Raw genomic sequence first — 20,749 nt, 5'->3', positions numbered from 1 at the left:
GTGGTTCCATGGTTCATATCAAGCTGTGCTTCCCTACCCCACCCCCCCACTTCCATCCCAACTGAGATTGTCCCCTCTGTGTCCCATCTGTTTAATTCTGTAAGAACACCTCGAATCTAGCCTTCATCAGACTGTGCCTGAACATCTCTGACCTCTGAATACTGTCCAGTCTCATTTTAGTCCACAGTTGAGTTAGCAGTTACCACCATACCATCAGAGTGTTTAAAATGGGGTAAGCACTTTGCAAAGTGATTTTACTCTTCAAACAATAATATGTACTAGGTACTATCTATCTTTATTCAAACGAGGAAAACGTTGAGGCTCAGATGGTCACACACATAGTCAATTGCCCAAGGTCATAAAGCATAGTATGTACTCAATATTAGCCGACCAGTTTGACAGACAGAAAAGGCAACACTGGATACAAACCCAGTCTGACTTCCAAGCCCGTGTTCTTAGCCATTCCTAAGGGGCCAACTCCATCCTTCTGGCACAATGTGTTGTGGTGTTCTTCCGGTCTCTGACCGTATAAACGGAACCCCCACCAACTCAGGTGATTAAACCAGTATCACTCAGGAATCTGCCTCTCCCCAATAGCTAATCAATTAATTTCCAGTTTTTAAATTTTAATTACTAAGTAGCTCTCAGCTGTCAGTTTCCCCCTATCCTCACTTTCACTTCTGTTCAAAATGGCATGTGGCCTGCCCTGGTCTTCTCTCTAAATGCCACTCTACATGTCAGCAGCAGTGACTGAAGACGGTTTGTTCATGTCACTATGAATATGCTCCCCACTGCTCTCAACTTAAGGTTCAGATCTTTGAGTGTGGTTTGCAAAGCCCTTGGTGGGCTCAGTCCCTGCCCTCTTCTTACCATTCCCGCTTTCCTGAACAAGCTGTCCTCCCCCTTCCTTTAACGTGAAGTTTTGTCTACCCTGCAGCAATGCCAGCCCCCTACCCCATTTCTCTCTTGGCTAACTCCTCTAACAACTCCTGGCCTCCAATTCCACTTTTTCCAGGAAGCCTACCAGGACAACCCCCCACCCTGACCCCAGGCAACTCTCCTTTGAGTTCTCTGCAATTCCCCAATCAGGGCGCTCATCACACCAAGCCGCACACCTGTCAGCTCATGTTCACCCTTCTTTAAACTCTTAAGTCCAAAATGGCAGAGATGGTGTCTTGTCATGTTTAATGTTGGATCCCCGAACGTGACAGGGCCTGGGACAGAACACTCAGTAAATGTGTGTTGAAAGAACGAACTGTTCTTGTCTACCTGCTTATGTGCTACCTCTCCTGAAGAAATTTCCTGACAGTGCATCTACGCAAGTGTCTTACCCAGAGAAGATATTATCAGTACAATTTCTGGATGAGTTCAAGACTTTATTACTAGCCAGGCCTCAAGTTTTAGAAGATATAGGCGCCTTCTGTTTGATGCCTGAGAAACCTGACTGCCCACAGAGGTCTACGAATCACAGGAGGGCTGCTAACTCACAAAAGCCGTTAAAGAAAGGGCCTTAAGAGCTTAAGTCTCTATTTTAATCAAATACCTTTATAGTGCAAATATAATAAATTCACATGCATTTTACTTTTACATACTCATAACAAGATAATGACATAGACTCAAGTGGCACTGTTTTCCCAAGTGAATTTTCATTTTCACCAAACCCACAAAGCGCTATGGAAACAAACACTTCTGGCAAAGCTGGAATTGCGTGGCATTGCTGCTGTAGTGTCAAACACTGAATGACCAAACTCAAGCTGCAGAAGCGGGAGCTGGATCAGCCACCCTGCTCTTCTGGGGAAGGACCCGGCGGCGCACACCCCTCCCCCCAAGTACTCTGATGCTACACCTCGTAGGGGATGAAGGACCAAATACACTGCCTGCTTGCATCATACAAATCAAGACTTTCACAGAGGAAACCTGTCATAGAAATGGTGGGGTTTTTGTTTTTTGCTTTTTAAGGAGACTGCAATAGAAATATATTAACAATTGGCCTCAAAGATCCAACATTTTTCTTACATTTTAAATCAAAGTTGTAGGATCCTACAGGTCTTAATAGAACTCTCTTCACAGCACAGCTGTAGTTCACTTTAAAACGCAAAATGTTCCCTTTGCGTTATATCCTTACAAATAAACATAATATACATATAAATGAAAAGTTCAGCTCCTGCATCAAGCATTAATCTTGCCCTCTGATATAAACTTGGATATAGTCAAATTTGCAAAGTGTTCACTTAATATTTTAGTTGAAGCAAAAGTAAAATAGATATGGGCTTTCAGCAAAGCAGACCTTTATGAATTCTCAGAGGTTCAGCTGAAGTCACGATTGGTGAGGACAAGTGGAGCCACGAGGGTCCAGACATAGAGGAGGAGGCAGACCCAGCTGGAGCTGATCTTGACCCACACAGCTGGCCACTTGCTGGTCATGCTCTGGAACTCTGCATCAGGGCTAAGAAAACAGAAGACAATCAAGTAAAAGAGCCTGCCACCAGCACCCAGCAGCACCCCCAGCCAAAGCCAAGAAATTTTGCTGACACTATACTCTAGTAAGGTTCTAAAAGGAACTTATGAAAGCTATTATTAGTTTTTATGTGCGGGGGACTTTGCCTCTCAAAAAGCTTTTATCTTGTCAGCATGAAGAACTCTGACTACCATATTTGCTGGGCAAAGATCTTCAGGAACCCCTAGCTATTCTAGATATTGGCAAGAGTCTAGATTGAAATGGCGTCTCTGAAACTTTCCTTCCTTATCACATCATTACTTTGATCAGAATACTCTAAATGACCATCTCTAGACACAGAGGAAAATTAGTGAACAGAGATGGGTCAGACTGCTTTATGTTATGCTTTTCTCTCTTAAGTAACCCGAGTCTGGAAGAACTCTCCATGATTTGTAAGGTAAGAATTCCAACTCGATTTTAAACCCAAGAGGAGAAAAAGTCAAAAGTATTTCAGAAAAGAGTCAGCACTGAACACAACAACTTCATTATATGGGTAAGAGAAGGGGATTCTGAGGTCAAGCAATGGATGGCGATTTTACAGGCAGCCCAAGGGGGCCAAGTGGTCTTCCATCTGGTTTGTCTGTGCCTCCTACCTGTACCAGCTGGTCAGGGTCATCATGATGTACAAGGAAGCCAAGGAGAGCATGAAGTGGAATAAGAAGTAGCTGTACTGCACTCCTTCCTTCTCGTTGTCCACAGCCCGCCGAGGCTGCCCGTCCTCTTCGTCGCTGCCGCCGTTGGCAGCAGTGTCACGGAGGATCACGCTGTCACTTCCTGACAAGGTCAGCTTACTTACTTGGCTGTTGTTGGAAGTGCGGATGCTGGAAAGTGATCCGAAGAAGACAAATGAGAAAGGGGCCATGCGATGAACTGCGGCCACTGGCCTATATACATGCAGGTTATTTCTGAACTGCCCCTATTTGGGGACTGAAGGCCTTCTGAAGAGCTCTGCTTAAAGTTCTCAACTGCTGCCTGTTCCATCACAAAACAGAGCACTCTCATGAGTTACTACTTTGGCTAACTGCTTACGAGTTTCATTATGCTCTCAATGTCTGCTTCCATGACTTCACAAGGACCACTCACCAGCCTTCTCCCAACTACCCTCATTCTTCAATTCTCTATGTGCCACGTCTTCTAGAAAGCGTTCCCTGACATCAGGTCATCCCTAGGCTGGGTTAAAGTCCCACAGCTCCTCCTGCTTCCCTCTGCCATAGCACTTACCATTCCTGTCTTTCTTGCTAGTCCTAGAACTCCTCAACAATGACCGTAGTCATCTATGCATTTCTAGCACACAGCAGATGCTCACTGCAAGTTTGTTAAATGACTGAATAAAAAAGTACATACCACTAAAGGACAAGAACCACACGATCATCTCAATAGACACAGAAAAAGCACCTGACCAAAATCTGATACATTTTCCTGAAAAAAACACTCAACCTATGAACAGAGGAGAACTTCTTCAAACTGATAAAGGGCACCTATGAAAAACCCAGAGCTGACATCATACTTAATAGTGAAAGACTAAAAGCTTCCCCCCCCCCCGCCCCAAGATCAGGAACAAGACAAGTAATCCACTGTCACAATTTCTATTCAATACTGTACTGGAGGTTCAAGCTAGAGCAATCAGGCAAGGAAAAGATAAAAGGCGTCCAGATTGGCGAAGAAGTAAAATGATCTCTATTTGCAGATAACCTGACCTTATACATGGAAAATCTTAAGGAATATACACACTATTAGAATCAATAAATGATCCTGCAGAACACAAGATCAATATACAAAAATTCCATGTCTATATAGTAACAATAAAAAACCTAAATTAGATAAACTAAAAAAAAAGACCTCACTTCTAATACTGTCAAAAATAACACTTAGAAATTTAACAAAACATGTTTAAGACTTGTACACTAATAACTAGAAACCCCTGAAAGAAACTGAAGACCTAAATGAAACATCCTATGTTATGAACTAGAAGCCTTAATATTAATAGTGTTGAGATAGTAATACTAAGATGATGAACAGATTCAATGCAATCCTTATCAAAATCTCAAACTGACAAGCAAAACCCAAAATTTACACAGAAACACAAGGGACTGAGAATAACCAAAACAATCTTGAAAAAGAACAAATTTGGATGACTCATACTTCCTGATTTCAAAACTTATTACAAAGCTATAGTAATCAAAACAGTGTGGTACTGGCATAAGAACAGCTATACAGATCAATGAAATAGAATTACGAGTCCAGAAATAAACCATCACATTTATGGTCAACTGATTTTGACAAGGATGCCAGGACAACTCAATGGGGGGAAAGAACAGTCTGTTCAACAGACAGTGCTGAGACAACTAGATATCCACACACAACGGAATGAAGTTGGACCCCTTACCTCAAGCCATATATAAAAACAATAAAAAGACAGCCCAATTTAAAAATAGGCAAAAGATGTAAATAGACATTTCTTCAAGATCTACAAATGGGCTAGTGAGCACATGAAAATAATGTTCAACGTCATCAGTCATGAGGAAAATGCAAATCAAAACCATAATGAAATACCACTTCACGTTCTCTAGAATGGCTACAATAAAGGACAATTACGATGTAACAATTAAGAGGGGATGAAACTGGAAGCTTCATACATTGCTGGTGGGACTGTAAGATGATGTAGCCACTTCAGAACACTCTGGCAGTTCTCAAAAAAGGTGAACAAAGAGGTACCACATAGCCTAGCAATTCTACAACTAGGTACAGATCCAAGAGAATTGAAAACGTACATCCACACGAAAAACCTATACACAAATATTCAGAGCAGCATTATTCATGACAGTTCCACAGTGGAATCAACCCAAATGTCCATCAACTGACAAAGATAAACAAAATGTGGTATATGTCCACACCACGGAGTATCATTTCTAACAATAAAAAGGAATTAAAGTACTGATATGTTGTACCATGGATGAACCTTGAAAACATACTAAGTGAAAGAAGCCAGTCACAAAAGACCATATGTTGTGTAATTCCACATATATGAAACATTCAAATAAGCAAATTTACAGAGACAAAAAGGAGGTAAGTCTCTGCCAGTGGCTGGAGCGGGAAGGAACAAGGAGGGGCTTGTTAATGAGCGTAAGGTTTCTTTTTGGCAAAATAAAATCTTCTAAACTGGACCGTGGGGACGGTAGCACAATCCTGTAAACAGACTAAACAACTACTGAACTGTACACTTTATAAGGGGAATTTTATAGTATGGGAAGTGTATCTCCAAAACAAAACAAAACATATTAGGCCAAAAGCGAAACAAAGTCACAGACAATATAAAAACACATAAGCGTAGTTGTGTTCCAATACAACAAAACAATCATTTAAAAAAAAAAAAAAAGATAAATTTACACATACTGTGGAAAGCTGTTGAAATTATGACAAATTCATATTTGAGATTATTATGTGTATTTATATAGTACGTTCCTAATTTATTTAAAAAATTATCAAGTGATATAAATAAATCATGTATGTAACTACATACAAAATTATATAAAATTATATAGATACAAACAGATTGATAAATAAGATAGTTAAGTATAAGCAAAGGAAAAAAGTATGAAATAACATGTACTAAAATGTTTAACCATGGAAGAGGTAAATTTGAAGGGGGGATACTTTCATTTCCCACTTTACACTTACTTATATTATTAATTTATATAAATGTATCCTTGCCCATTTTTCTCACATTTTTAAATTATTCAAGTAATATATGCTATTATATAGAAAATACCAATAAAAAAATGGGTAAGAGGATGAATGCAAAGTGCTAACACGGGTTATATCTAAGCCCCTGGATTAACTAGAGATTTTTAAATTAGATGTATAGAATTCTGTAGTTCTTTAAATACTTTTTACAATTATCAGGAAATTAAGATTTTCAGAGCCACTACTCTAGCTGACTTAGGGTCAGGTGACGGCTTCAACCTGCTATCCAGGGAGAAGGTATCTCTATGTCAGTCTGGAAGGAATTATTTGATGAGAGGATTTACTAGGCTTTAAGAAATATTCATGGCTAGGGAACTGAAGCAAGCTGAGGACTTTCAATAAAGAAGAGTTAAGTTGTTTTTCTTAATTCCTCACACTGCTTTTTGAAAGCAAAACAGCTTCTTCGTTCTACGGTTAACCTTCAAGAGAATCTTGTCCCAAGTACTTTTTAACTTACCTAGAATACAAAAGGCAGAGAACAAAGCCTGTCAGTCCAATAAAATTCTCTAGATCTACAAAATGCCCACTCTTTGAGGGTGGGGCAGGGGTAGAGACTACAGCAGTTGAATTTCCAGGAGCCAAGGTTGGCGCAGTCATGTGCGTAACAATGCTCCACAGGCCAGGGTTGCAGGAACGATCTGAAAGTGGAAGATTATTATCCTTAGAACTCCTCTTGTGCCAAGAAAGGATGTGAGGGAAGTGCTCACACATCATTCAGTCATGATGTAACACATGGGAATGCTATACTTAAAAGAACCTGGAAACTTAGTAATTAATTACATGTTTGTGTGGCAAACAGTAACTTAGTTTTAGAAAAAAAGAAAAGATACAGCAACTAAGTATTTGTCAAATTCATAAATGTCAATTTTGATTTTACTGATTTTGAAGTTTAACTGGCAAATCTTTCTGGGTCTGTAGTTATACAAAGGCTTTGAGCGCAGGGAATTTGCCCTAGTTTTGTTTCTACAGTTAAACAGGAGTACAGTAACAGTGAGTGAGTCATCATTGGAGGGTCTGCAATCACCGTCTTCCTTTCAAACAAGTCCACAGAATACCCTACTGAGTAAGACACAATGCAGTAACTATAAAAGGAAATTTCTTTCAGCCACTTCCTCTAGAGCCTGTAACACCAAGTGAAATTCAATTACAACAATGCCACAAAGGGCTAAAACAATGTTGCCTTGTCCAACTCTTAACTAGTCTGACTTAGTCCAGGGAAAAGCCTAGACTGTATAAGGACTGCAGTCCTTTAGGATGTCAACTATGAATAGCTACGGACAGACACAGACACTAAAACTTGAAATGTGAGTATCTGCATCATACGGTGAGCACTGGACATTTAAGTGAAGCTTTTTGTTTGTTCCCTGTTGGACGTTTGCTCTACCTCTAGTGTTTGCACCTGCTGAAGGAGGATTTCCTACTTTCTCTCCATCAAATGAATGTGCTACTGACATTCCCTTACCGGGTTCATTGGACATGGCTGACCAGGTGAGGTACATGGTGTAGAGGGTGATGAGAGAGGACTGAAGGAGACCAGACCGAGGCTGGTGTTCCTGTGGAATCAAAAAGAAAACAATGCCACAGGAACTGCAAGCGCTGACTTTCTAAAACCCAGCAGATTGCCCTGGGTCCCCCCAACATGTTATTAACTGAGAACCTTCTGATTCTACTTGACAGTTCAAAGAGGACAAGTAACCTTTCAGTCTGAGTTAGCCTGAAAAAGCAGCAAGAAAGAGGACCGTGTACAATTGGTTCTCCAGGCACTGACAGCCAGGAATTCCTATTTATCCTTCAGAGGCTGATTCACTAGTCCCCTGGTGTCACATAAGCGAAGCTCAATGGTGGCGCTAACCACCTAGGTGACCCATCATCTCTCTGGAACTTCAGTTTCCTCATTTTTGAAAGGAGAGGTGATGTCTACGCGTTCTTTTCATATTTCTCATAAAAAATTCATGAATTGGGGTGCTGGGTGGTTCAGTCGGTTAAGCGTCTGCCTTCAGCTCAGGTCATGATGGCAGGGTCCTGGGATCAAGCCCCGCGCTGGCTTCCTGCTCATCAGGGAGCCTGCTTCTCCCTTCCTCTCTGCCCCTCCCTCAGCTCATGTTTATGCACTCTCTCAACAACTTTTAAAAAAAAAATTTAGGGGCGCCTGGGTGGCCCAGTTGTTAAGCATCTGCCTTCGGCTCAGGGTGTGATCCCGGCGTTCTGGGATCGAGCCCTGCATCAGGCTCCTCTGCTATGAGCCTGCTTCTTCCTCTCCCACTCCCCCTGCTNCTCCTCTCCCACTCCCCCTGCTTGTGTTCCCTCTCTCACTGGCTGTCTCTTTCTCTCTGTCAAATAAATAAATAAAATCTTTAAAAAATAAATAAAATTTGGGGCGCCTGGGTGGCACAGCGGTTAAGCGTCTGCCTTCGGCTCAGGGCGTGATCCCGGCGTTATGGGATCGAGCCCCACGTCAGGCTCCTCTGCTATGAGCCTGCCTCTTCCTCTCCCACTCCCCCTGCTTGTGTTCCCTCTCTCGCTGGCTGTCTCTATCTCTGTCGAATAAATAAATAAAAAATCTTTAAAAAAAAAATAAATAAAATAAAATAAAATTAAAAATAAATAAAATTAAAAATTTTTTAAAAATTAAAAAAAACACAACTCCATGGATTTTTTAAAGTATGGTATTTAAATGATGAAACTCGCATGCATGAGTTTTGTTTTTAAATATTAAAAGCAATGATTTTCTAGTTTAATCCCCCTAAAGTAGCTTGGCTAATGATTCACAAGAATCATCCTCACAACATAAACTATTTTATAAGAGCTATAAAATTCTCAGGTTACCTAGGTTTTCTTTTTAATGATAGGGAAATTATTCACTTAATTATGATACAGGCGCTCAATGGCACACTTTACAATTACTAAATTAGAAATATGAAGAATTTATCATAATATGGGAAAATGTTTAAGTAGATAAACATAAACGCCTATAAAGGTTACATCAGTTCAAGGTTAGCATTAATTAAAAATTTTTCACAGGAGGAAAAAGCAGAAAACCATACCTGAATTTTTGGAAGGATGGATATAATAGAAACCACAAAACAAAGGATCAAATTAATACTGATGAAGAACTTGTTCTCCGTGCAGCCATCCGGTTTGGTGTAGTATGCGTAGAGCAAGCCGACGAAGACGACTGACAGAACGTAGCAGACGCTGGTGACAGACAGCAAAGCTAGGGAAAGGGAGACCAACAGAAAGGCTCACAACTGCAACAAGCGTTTCTAACGAAGACCAATTTTCTTCTACTCCATATAAAAATAAAGCACATGATTCTACTGTTATGGTGGTCAACATTTTACAGGGAAATTACAGAAGACCCAAGGTTGATGTTTCAGATAGCACTAGAGGTGGCTCATGTTAAATTCTAGCAACTGGAGTCACTTTCTGGATTACCCATCTTGATTCCACGGGTTGAAAAACGAGACATCTGATCATTCCAGCTAGAGTGAACTCTAACTGTATGCTAAATAATGTGCACGCTTTTCTTAGGAACTTGCAAAATTTGTGGGCCCTCAAACTGGCCCAGTTCCAGTAAGCTAAATGCCAGGGATGGTGTCAGCAGAAAACAATGGACAGGCATTTGTCCTCTGCAGCCACTGGCTACATAAACCCACTTCCTGTCACGATGAGACCACATCACTGTGGGAAACAGGCGTATTTGCTGTTTTCAAAAACCTAAAATAATATTCCTTTCTGTTCACATGGATAATCAACAATTAGCTATGTAACTCTGAAAATTAGAAAAAATGAAAGAATAACAGTATACTCAGACCAACTCTAGCAATGGTGAGTTCAATTAACTTGTACTTAATTCACGGCACGCTTATTGAAGAAACCCAGTTTCGACTAACAATCTCCATGGGTTTTGCATATTTAAAATTAAGTGATGTATATGATGTTACTATAAAATGATAATGTATGTGAAAGTACTGGCACAGTTCTTAAATGTTTTTCCATATGAATATACAAGATTTCTCTACTTTTTAGTTACTCCAAAGAATGACAAATCTTCAACTCATTATTAAATTCTAAAGTTGAGTGATTCAAATGAATTATAAAAAAATAAACAGATTTAAAAAAATAAAATTTTATCAGTCAGAAATGGGGAAGTGTTTCAGGATTTCCAACCCATCACGATAAAACAATTTCTTAAATCTCATGCTAAAACAGTCATTACCAAAAAAAAATGTCATTACACACAACTGAAGTGACCAATAAAACAGGGCAATGGTTAAATAACTTACGGTATACTATGCCATGGAACACCACAGAACTGTATACCATTAAGTGAATAGGACGTATCTATACTCACGGTTATGTTAGAAGACACTCATCATACAGTTGTGGAGAAGAGCCAGTAATGAACAATATATAATATGAACCTATTTACGTTTAAATAACAAAAACATGTATATGTGCACAAATACATAAAGATCCAGTAATTGTGGTTATATCTGGAGAGGAAAGTGGGTGCAAGGAGGTGGAGATTTACATGTTTTATTTTTTATTAAGTTCCATCATCCGTGTTTATGGTGAACAAAGTATTCGTTTTTGGGGTTTTTTTCATTTTGCTTTTGTTATTATTTAAAAAGCAAGCTAGATAAATAAGATGAAAAAACCTGGACAGTTTGATAATGTGTACTAAGAGGCTTTAAAATATCCAAACCCTTCCACTCTTCTACTTCAAGGAATTCATTCAAAGGAAAAAGCAGAAATGTGCTCAGAGGTATATTATGAAGTATTTACTACTACACTGGAGCCACATATTCACAGGCTACTTCTAGGATTTAAAAACGTCAAACTATAAGCTATCCAAATGTATAATACATGTAAAAAAATAGTCAGATAAAAGTATATACCTTTTTCAACACTCTTTTTTGTATACATAGAAGATATACATGTTAAAAAAAGACTGGAAGGATACAGACTAATATATTAACAGTGAGTATTAATTACTGAAGTGTTGGATTATGGAGGAATTTGTTTTCTTTTGTAATTTTTGGTTTTTCAAGCTCTTTATACAAAAGTAGCTATTACTTTTACAATAGGTAGCGAAGGGGCTAGAAATCTCAACAACTGTCATTTTTTTAAATGAGATATGGCTGGATCACTGCCCCTTTAATAGAGGCCACCAAACTCCCTCCCCATTATTACAAGCTATAAATCCTACTTCCACCCTAGAAATTTTAAGTGCCCTTTTTCCATCAGAAAACTTTTAGAAGGGGTGTGGGCCATACTCTGAATAAAGCAGTAAGGACTGTTCACTTCTATCTGCTTGAGGATGTGGGCAGATGACCCATACTTATAATGCACTTAAGTCCCCTGCCCGTGGAAACGAGAAATCAAAACAAGAAATACATCATTAAATACAACAGTTTTTTTCCCTAACTAAACACATCTAGTTACATTACAAATCTCAAAATAAATGAATTGAGACACGCCAATAATTCCTATTATCTGTGCTTCCCCCTTCCAGTAATGCATATAATTCAGAACTGACTCAACTGGGAGACTATAGTTTTTAAAAAGTCAACTCTAATTTGGAAGTTTATACATTTAAATCAATGGAAATTTTTACTGCACATCCTGTTTAATGTAGCATAATGCAGTATGGCTCTTACAGGTGAGTTTAGATACCTACCGGCATACCAGCACCTTGGATTTCCTTCTTCCATTCGATTTACCCATGATTCATTCCAAGAGTGAGCAAAGTCAACCAACAGCACTAGCTGGATGAGGATGAACAAAAAGGCCCCTACCATGCCAACAATAAACCAGGCTACAAACCAAAAGAACAAAGTTATTCTTTACTACAGGAGTAACATTTCAGAACGTTACTATCCAATTTTAAAACAATTTCAAGTAAGAGAGACGTGGTAAAGACATATTCTGTCACCAGCAGAACAGTAAGATTATTCCAATCCCAAACTAAAAGGCATTCTCTGAGAAGTGTTTTGTTGGGCTTCAGACCTTTTAAAACTTGTTCTAGCTTGTGCCAAGGGGAGCCTGGGATCTGACATTCCAAATGGCACAATAAGACTTTTCCTTTATAAGGGAAAAAAATCACGGTGGAAATCCACAGATGTCACTTGACGTTATGGTAAGAAAGCATATTAAGACAAGGCTAGTAGAATACATATGAGTTACAGGTCCCTATGTTGACAAGCTCTTGCATTAACTTAGTACTGCCAAGTGAAAAGGTAAACTGTTAAAATACTGGCAACATATGGTTCCAGAACAGCTGAAAAATGGGCTGAATGCCTCCTGGGTTTAATCAATTAATTACTACCTTAATATTAGTACAAAGTCATATAATTGAACACCACCTCATTTAATTGCCAGTTCTGCAAAACCAGTAATGAAAATGTAGCTGCAAGTCCATCATTTGTAGAGTGTGTATATATTATAATTAACCCTCTTAGTAGTGAGCCATACCTGTGGTGAAATGGCCCCCAGGGATGTAGAAAGAGCCAACCATGATACCAACAATGGCAGCAATTTTGAAGAACCAAAACCTATTAAAATACAAAAGTGCATTTGTGAAATGTTAATTTTTGCCCTTATACTGAGAAAAGTGAATTTCTGAAATGCAAAAATAAGGACTCAGTAGCATTCCCAACACGATTGTCTGTGCTTATTTCTTCATTTGACATGAAGTGCTTCAATCTTTCATACAATTTAAGGACAAATATTAGCCCAGAGAACAAATCACTCAGACATAATAAGAGAAAAACATCTTAAGAATTTCCCTACACTTAGCAGTTAAAGATAGGAATTTTCCTACAATTCCGGAGTATTCTAAACTAACAATATTAGCTACATATAAAACAATTAACTATTGGATCTAGGGAAAAGTTATCACCTAATCCTCTTTCGCAACATAGGACATAAGTGCTTTGTGCCCACAATCACACAGTTCATCACTGGCAAAGCTAGGACCAAACCTGGCTTTCAGTCCATGATCTTTAAAGACTGCCTTGTATGGCAGAGTGAAAAGAATCAGGCTCTGGAGCTGGACAAACCTGAGTTTCAATTCCAACTCCAACTTTCACTGGCTCAGAGATCTCAGGCACTTTATTTAACCTTTCTGAAATTCAGTTACTGCATCTATAAAAAGAGGATTATAATACATATAAAGTGTACGAAACTCCCTTCAGTCTTCAAATAAGAATTATATGTCGAAGGGAAACTGGGGGCAGTCAGGAATGGGAAACAATAGATTTGTAAATCAAATATAACCAGTTTATCTTTCTGTATACTGTTTAATAGATTAGGTACATTTTTATTTTTTAACAATTAAAAGTATATATGTTTGTGTGTATGCAGTGCCTAGCACAAACCTTGAACTGTTTCACAGGTGTTTGATAAAAATCTAGGAACTTGCAACAAAGGTATTAAAAAAAAGACAAGACTCTCCTCGTCCCCTTCACCCTCTCTGTGCAACAGAACTCCAACTGAAAATGACATTGAAACAACTTCACATGTACAATGGTCAGAAATTTATGTGGGCCGCTGATTCCAGTACTCTATGGCTTCCATCAGAATGGCAACATTAACTGCTCAAGGGGAGGAGCCACACCGTAATATAACAAGTAAATAATAAAATAAATTTACATACCCATTGTGTACTGCTGCTCTGGGATCTTTACTTGTCTTTACTTTTAACATGAGCAGAGAGAAGGCAAAGAAAAAGATGGCCAAGGCAAAGTTGATCCGATACACAGCTTTATAACCGACCAGAACATCACAGTCTTTATCCACCTTTCTTTCAGCCACATTGATTTTAAATCCCCCTTCACAGAATCCAGGAATCTGGAAAAAGCAATACCAATGTTATGGGAATATTCGCATTTAAACAAAGATCCTATCCCATCATAAGAAAGCCTGAATTTATAAAACTGGCTACTTCAACTACTGCAAGACTGTCCTGAGGGACTTTTCTCTTTGCCTTCCAATTCACTTACAATCTTGCCACCAAATAGTATAAACAATTTGCATTTTGTGAATAAAAGTGAAGTGTTCTCTTCTTTGCTTAAGATTCTTGCTGATGAGGTTATCTCCCATTTGGCCGTGAATTTTCACATTACAACTGATTTCTTCCACAGATGAAGGGCTAGTCTAGTCAAATGTTTAAACCTGAAACATCCGTGGGAAGATAATGTTTTCGTGCCACCCTTTGAGTATTTTCCTCTCAGCTGTTAGAGTAGAACCTGGTCATGTTCACTCTGAGTACCTTGACGTCTGGAAAAGGACTAATACTTTCATATTCTACGTCTTACCCAAAAGTAATTTAAAAACCCAACAATTATAATGAGCTTGACTGAGTTTTACAACGGTAAAGAAATAAAAATGTTAATCACAACTAAAATTGTGCAAAATAGAAAAATAATACAAATAACCAGTACATTAAGGCTACTGTTACTTCTGCTTACCTTCTTCAGCTGCGATTCCATCCCTTCGGTCAGCATGATACAGGACACCGCAGCGCCCAGGAAGAGAATGAAGGCATAGATGAGGCGGGTCACCGTGGAGTTCTTACTGTTGGGGCAGCAGCTACACAGCAGACACGAGGCGCCGCTGCAAAGGCAGGGAACCTGGAATAAGCACACCACAGCCATCTGAGACCTCTTTCAGGGTACTCCTTCATGTCATAAGGGTCACTGAGTAGAAGATAAGGCAAACCAGGCTTTGACAGCTTTAGCTGACAGAGTTATGGCTGGGAGGAAGTGGTTATAAAAGCATGGGTTCTGGGAGGTGCCTGGGTAGATCAGTCAATTGAGTATCTGACTCTGCATCTCAGCTCAGGCCTTGATCTCACAGTCAAGAGTTCAAGCCCCACAATGGGCTCTGTACTGGGTGTGGAGCCTACTTTAAAAAAAAAAAAAAAAAGGCATGGGTTCTGGAGTCAATATTATTTCTGTCACTCTAACTCAGCAAGTTACATAAGCTAAGCTTATTTCTCCACCGGCAAAACAGACTGAATAACGGACTCTTCCTCCCTCGGATATCGCTGTATTGAATAAGTACTCAACACAGTGCCTAAAACATACTAAAAGCCCAATAAATGTTACTTATACTCACACAGAGAGCATATTTTATTTAAAAACAATATAAAAACCTAACTCCACTTGCTATTTAAGGAATCCTAGTTACCAAATCTGGCATTATAGCATCAAGCAACATTACATGGAAACCTTTATACATGATGATAACAAGGGCCATTTAGCTCAATTTAAGAGTAACCTGGAGATTCCTCAAAAAATTTATACACAGAATCCACCATTTGACCCAGCAATTCCTCTCCTAAACATACACCCAAAAGGACTGAAACAGGTATTCAAACAAAAGCTTCCACATGAATGTTCAAAGAAGCACTATTTATAGTTGCCAAAAGGTAGAAACAACCCAAATGTCCGTCAATTGACAAACGGATACATAAAATGTGGTAGATCCGTACAATGGAATATTATTCAGTCATGAAAATGCATGAAGTACTGATACATGGTACACATGAATGTTCAAAGAAGCACTATTTATAGTTGCCAAAAGGTAGAAACAACCCAAATGTCCGACAAATTGACAAACGGATACATAAAATGTGGTAGATCCGTACAATGGAATATTATTCAGTCATGAAAATGCATGAAGTACTGATACATGGTACAACATGGGAGAACCTAGAAAACATCATGCTAAGTGAAAGAAGCCAGACCCAAAAGGTCACATGTTGTATTTCATTTATATGAGATATCCAGAATAAGTAAATCCAGAGACAGAAAGCATTAGTAGTTTCCAAAGGTTGGACGAGGGAGATGGGATGGAGAGTGACTGCTTAATGGGAATCAGGCTTCTCTTTGGGGGGATGAATATGTTCTGGAACTACATTGATGCGATGACAGCAACGACAGCGTAACACTGCGAAAGTACTAAATGAAACTGAATTATACACTTAAAAATGGTTCATTTTATGTTATGTGAATTTTACCTCAATTGAAAAAAAAAAACAGAGTAACCTGGATCTCCGGTGAGCATTTCAGATGACAGCATAATCTGAATCGTTTTTATGTAGGCCTAATTAGGAAAGCACTCAAATTGCTTTCAGAGACCACACCGAGTCACATTACAAAGGCAGGCGAAGTCAGAATCATCAGCAGAAGCAGCAGATGTAAATAATGGGGGATGCTGATTTCATAGTATGGTCCCAGTCTTTACTTGTTATAGATGGTACCTTGGGGAAACTTTTATCTTTGTGTGATTCGGAGCAAGATGCCAAGCTTAAAAACCCAGTTTTCTCATCTGTAAAAATGCGCGTAACACCACCTACCTGAACAGTTACTGTATGAAGAATGAGCTAGCGTCAGGAATATACAGCACCTGGCATAATGCCTGGCACAGCAGGGGCTGAATAGATCATGGTAGCCATTAACATTTATAACTGCAACAGCCATGGGAAATTGATCACCCAGTTTCAGTCTCTAACTACAACCTGGGCCAAAAGACCATCATAGAGGTCTATAGCCGGCTGCAGACAGAAATAGAAGTTTTACAGCAAAAAACAATGACATTAATTGCTTCATGTTTATTTTGTTTGCATTCTCACACTTCTAACTCTCTTTAGCTATTTATTTATTTATTTTCCAGCCTATTAAATAATCTCAGGATAACTGCTTACTGTTTGTTATGGGTTGAACTGTGTCCCCCTATCCCCACAAATTCATATGTTGAACTCCTGATCCCCAGTACCCAAGAGTGTGACCTTATTTGGAAATAGGGTCACTGCAAATGTAAGTAGCTAAAATGATGTTAGACTGAAGAGTGGGCACCTATTTAAACATGATTGGTGCCATAAAAAGGAGAAATTTGGGCACAGACCTACAGCACAGGGAGAACACCAAGTGAAACAAGGCAGAGATCTACAAGCCAAGGATTATCAAAGACCACTAGCAAACCAGCAGGAACTAGGGAAGAAGGATGGAACCGATTCGCCCTCATCACCCTCAGGCACTAACCCTGCTGACATCTTAATCTTGGGCTACTAGCCTCCAGAAACTGAGAGACAACAAACTTGGGTTGTTTGAGCCACCCAGTTTGCAGTATTTTATTCTTATCTAGACCTAGCAAATGAATACACCCACTTATTTGTTTATAAATATCATGAAAATATAAGTGCCCTTAGGAGTGGCCACCTACTGTTAGATCTCTTGCACCTTTACAGTAGGTACTCAATCTGTGGAACAGAGCTGTCCTGCTATATGTTATGTCACTTCCCGATCTCAGTAAATAACTCTATTCTTCCTGTTACTCAGGCCAAAAACCTTGGAGTCACCCTTGATGTTTTCTCTTTTTCCAAAACTCTGTTCCAATCTGTCAGCACATCAACTTTATCCTCAAAATATATCCAGAATCTGGGGCACCTTGCTGACACAGTCGGTACAGCACATGGCTCTTGATCTCAGGGTCATGAGTTCAAGCCCCATGTCTGGCATGGAGCCTACTTAATTTTTAAGAAAATAAATAAATATTTAAGAAAAAATAAAGAAAATAAATAATAAAAATATAAGTTATCTCCAGAATCTGACCACTTTCTTAGCATCCTTAGTTATTATGTGGGTCCAATCCACTACTATCATCTTTCACCTGGATTAAATGCAACGGCTCCTGTCTCATTGCTATAGCCACCTAATCAGAACCCAGAGTTGGTATAAAGATTATTTTAAGGTGAAGACATTTGAGAGTCAACAGATACAGGGAAAAAAGCCTTCTTGGAGCTTTCCTCATCTGACTAAAGGCAGCAACTTCTGGGATATGAGGTTGCCATAAACTCTCTCTCCAAGGGAGTTTTATGGCCATAAAGAAGACGGAAGACTGCTGCACCTACATAAACAAGTATTATCACCAACTTTTTTATCTCCTGTTTGTTCTTCCTAACTAGAAGCCCTTTTCTTCCCTTTTCTTGTCCCCTAATAAGTAAGGTATATAATAAGCCCTATTTTCTAACCATCCCCTTGAGTTATTCATCACTGAATGATGAATAACATCCTGCAAGTATGTGTGCAGCGTGTGTACATAGTTCTTTCTTCTCTCGCTAACCTTTCATCTCTTTAATTCGCAGGCCCCCAACAACTAACCCCATAGAGGATGCAAGCAAAGTTTTTTCTCCTCTACACTGCTTTACCCTTTCTTTTCTCCAACAACCACCTTGTTAAAACACAGGTCAGATCACATCACTCTTCTTTTCTACAATGGATCCCCATATCATTTATGGGGATGTACGTAAAAGCCAATACAAAAACAAAAGACCAAACAATGGGTATCTACGTGATTTGGCTCCCTGCCAGCCTTCTGACTTCTTTTCCTATTATTCTTCCCCTCACTCATCCCATTCAGTACACTGAACTCCTTGCTATTCCTGTTGAATAAAGGGGATTAATAATATAGAAAAGCAATTTACAGATAGAAACGCTTTGAAGGCATCAATTCAAACACTAGCTTTACATCAAAGACAAAATGTGTGTCAGGTTATTAGGATAAGAAAGACATCTTTGCTTCAAATTACAAATCCACTCCTTAATTACCTTCTTAACTGTATTTTTTTCCCTAAATCTACTTTGCAAATAGTTTAACCCACTAGTGGATTGTAAAATTCAACTTACCAGGATTTGTTCTAATGTGATAGAAAAATTGTACGGCAGATGACAAAGGTAAAAATTATTTCACGAAACTTGTGTCTAAATGGGCATATTAAATCAGCTATGTAAAATGTATTTCTTACTTTTGGTCAAGGTCAAAAAATTGGAAAGCCACTGCTCTCAAGGAACCTGTAAATGACCAAACACCCTTTTGATTTAGGATGAACAACCTTAAAGAATGGAAAATACACTTTTTTTTTTTAAAGATTTTATTTATTTATTCGACAGAGATAGAGACAGCCAGTGAGAGAGGGAACACAAGCAGGGGGAGTGGGAGAGGAAGAAGCAGGCTCACAGCAAAGGAGCCCGATGTGGGGCTCGATCCCATAACGCCGGGATCACGCCCTGAGCCGAAGGCAGATGCTTAACCACTGTGCCACCCAGGCGCCCCGGAAAATACATTTTGTACTTTGTCCCTAAGAAATGCTAGTGGAATGAGCGGAGATTGAGTCCTAGATCAATTAAGTCAGTTGGGAAGTTATGAGACAAGAAGTGACTTTAAAGAATCGTGCTCCTCAGGAGCAAGTATATGAGGGAACTCACCATATTCTCTTCCATAGATCCTAAAATTTCCTTTTTAAAATATGGCATTTACAATCTACAAAGCGATTCAACCCATTTATTCACTTTATCCTCACAGCAGCTCTCAAGGAGAGGAATGCTGGGGTGATTAGCCTCATGTTACGGGAAGCCAGAGATAAATGTCTTAGACAAGGTCCCAAAATGTTCATGCCATGGCTTTCAATTTTGAATAATCCACAAGGCCGCCTTTCCTTTGCACAACTGCACACAAGCCTCGGTTAAAATCCCAGCTCTGCTACATACTCTGTAACATCGGCAAATCCATGCTATGGGATAAAAATATCACTTAAGACACCCAAAATTAAACGACGCCACCTTAAGAAGGTACTTGGAAATGAAGCAGAGCGCCCTCGCCCCGGAACTCTCATTCCGCGGTCCACGCTCCAGCTCCAGAGGAACCCAGGGGCCGGAAGCCTCGCGGGGGCGGGGCAATCGAAATTGTAAACAATGACGGCCCGGCCTCCTACGTTCCCCCAACAAACCCGGAAGGCGAGCCGCCTGATCCCGACTGGGGGGGGGGCATCACGGATATTGGTCTGCGCCCCCGGATACTCTCTCCAGCCCAGGGACCGTCCCCCAAGCTCCCGGCCAAGGCCCCACGGCGTCTGGGCTTGGGGGTCCCTATCGGCCTCCCCCAAACGACACGTCTGACGGAGACACCAGACCCCTAACTCACCCAGCTGGCGAGGGAGAAGACGCCCAGCACAGCTCCCATGGTGACGCTGGTGATGCAGGCGGCCGATCGCGAAGCTTCTAGCGCGGTGGTAACTGCCAGTCGAGCTGTCTCCTCAGAAACGCGACGTTTTTTCCAGGCCGGAAACGCGCGGGTGGCGTCATTGCGTGGCCCCGCCCACCGCCCTGAGCCGACGCGGCCAAGAGAGCCTCTGTCATTGGCAAAGGTAGAAGGCGGGGCTAAATCCTCAACAGGCTAAGGGAGAAGGTGGAGCTAAATCGACCGGGCGCTAAGGGAGAGGCGGGGCTAAACCGGCCCAGAGGAGGGAGGAGGCGGGGCTAAACCAGCCCGGCGCGGAGGAAGGAGGCGGGGCTAACCTAGCCCTGCGCGTAGGGAGGAGGCGGGACTAACCCGGCCGGGCGCGGGGGTGGGAGATCGGGCGAAAGCTGCCCCCTGGGACAGTGGGCAGGGGCTGTGAAGGCTCTATTCCTTCACCTCACTTGTATTCACTTGGGAGCCCGT

The 20,749-nt window shown here is 40.3% G+C and overlaps 1 protein-coding gene across 1 annotated transcript; it reads right to left on the bottom strand.

Annotated features, from left to right (window-relative positions):
- Nucleotides 1-1,518: 1,518 nt before the first annotated feature.
- On the bottom strand, nucleotides 1,519-20,392 carry SERINC3 (serine incorporator 3). Its single transcript, XM_002917367.4, has 10 exons — nucleotides 20,231-20,392; nucleotides 14,716-14,877; nucleotides 13,902-14,095; nucleotides 12,719-12,798; nucleotides 11,925-12,062; nucleotides 9,286-9,455; nucleotides 7,704-7,794; nucleotides 6,699-6,879; nucleotides 3,091-3,318; nucleotides 1,519-2,446 (listed from the first exon to the last, which is right to left on the bottom strand). The coding sequence occupies exons 1-10, from the start codon at nucleotides 20,267-20,269 to the stop codon at nucleotides 2,308-2,310; spliced, it is 1,422 nt and encodes a 473-aa protein (XP_002917413.1). The 5' UTR covers nucleotides 20,270-20,392; the 3' UTR covers nucleotides 1,519-2,307.
- Nucleotides 20,393-20,749: the final 357 nt, after the last annotated feature.

The sequence above is a fragment of the Ailuropoda melanoleuca genome, chromosome 13, assembly GCF_002007445.2.
Source record: "Ailuropoda melanoleuca isolate Jingjing chromosome 13, ASM200744v2, whole genome shotgun sequence".
NCBI lineage: Eukaryota > Metazoa > Chordata > Mammalia > Carnivora > Ursidae > Ailuropoda > Ailuropoda melanoleuca.
Note: the sequence above shows the minus strand (reverse complement) of the source record. Positions and strands in the feature narration are given on the sequence as shown.

Bases quoted from the DNA above. Each gene is read 5' to 3' on its own strand.
- SERINC3 (XM_002917367.4), bottom strand. From the start codon at position 20,269: ATGGGAGCTGTGCTGGGCGTCTTCTCCCTCGCCAGCTGG. The intron at 14,878-20,230 runs GTGAGTTAGGGG...TGCTTATTCCAG, and splicing joins TCTTCTCCCTCGCCAGCTGG to GTTCCCTGCCTTTGCAGCGG. The intron at 14,096-14,715 runs GTAAGCAGAAGT...TGCTTTTTCCAG, and splicing joins TGGAATCGCAGCTGAAGAAG to ATTCCTGGATTCTGTGAAGG.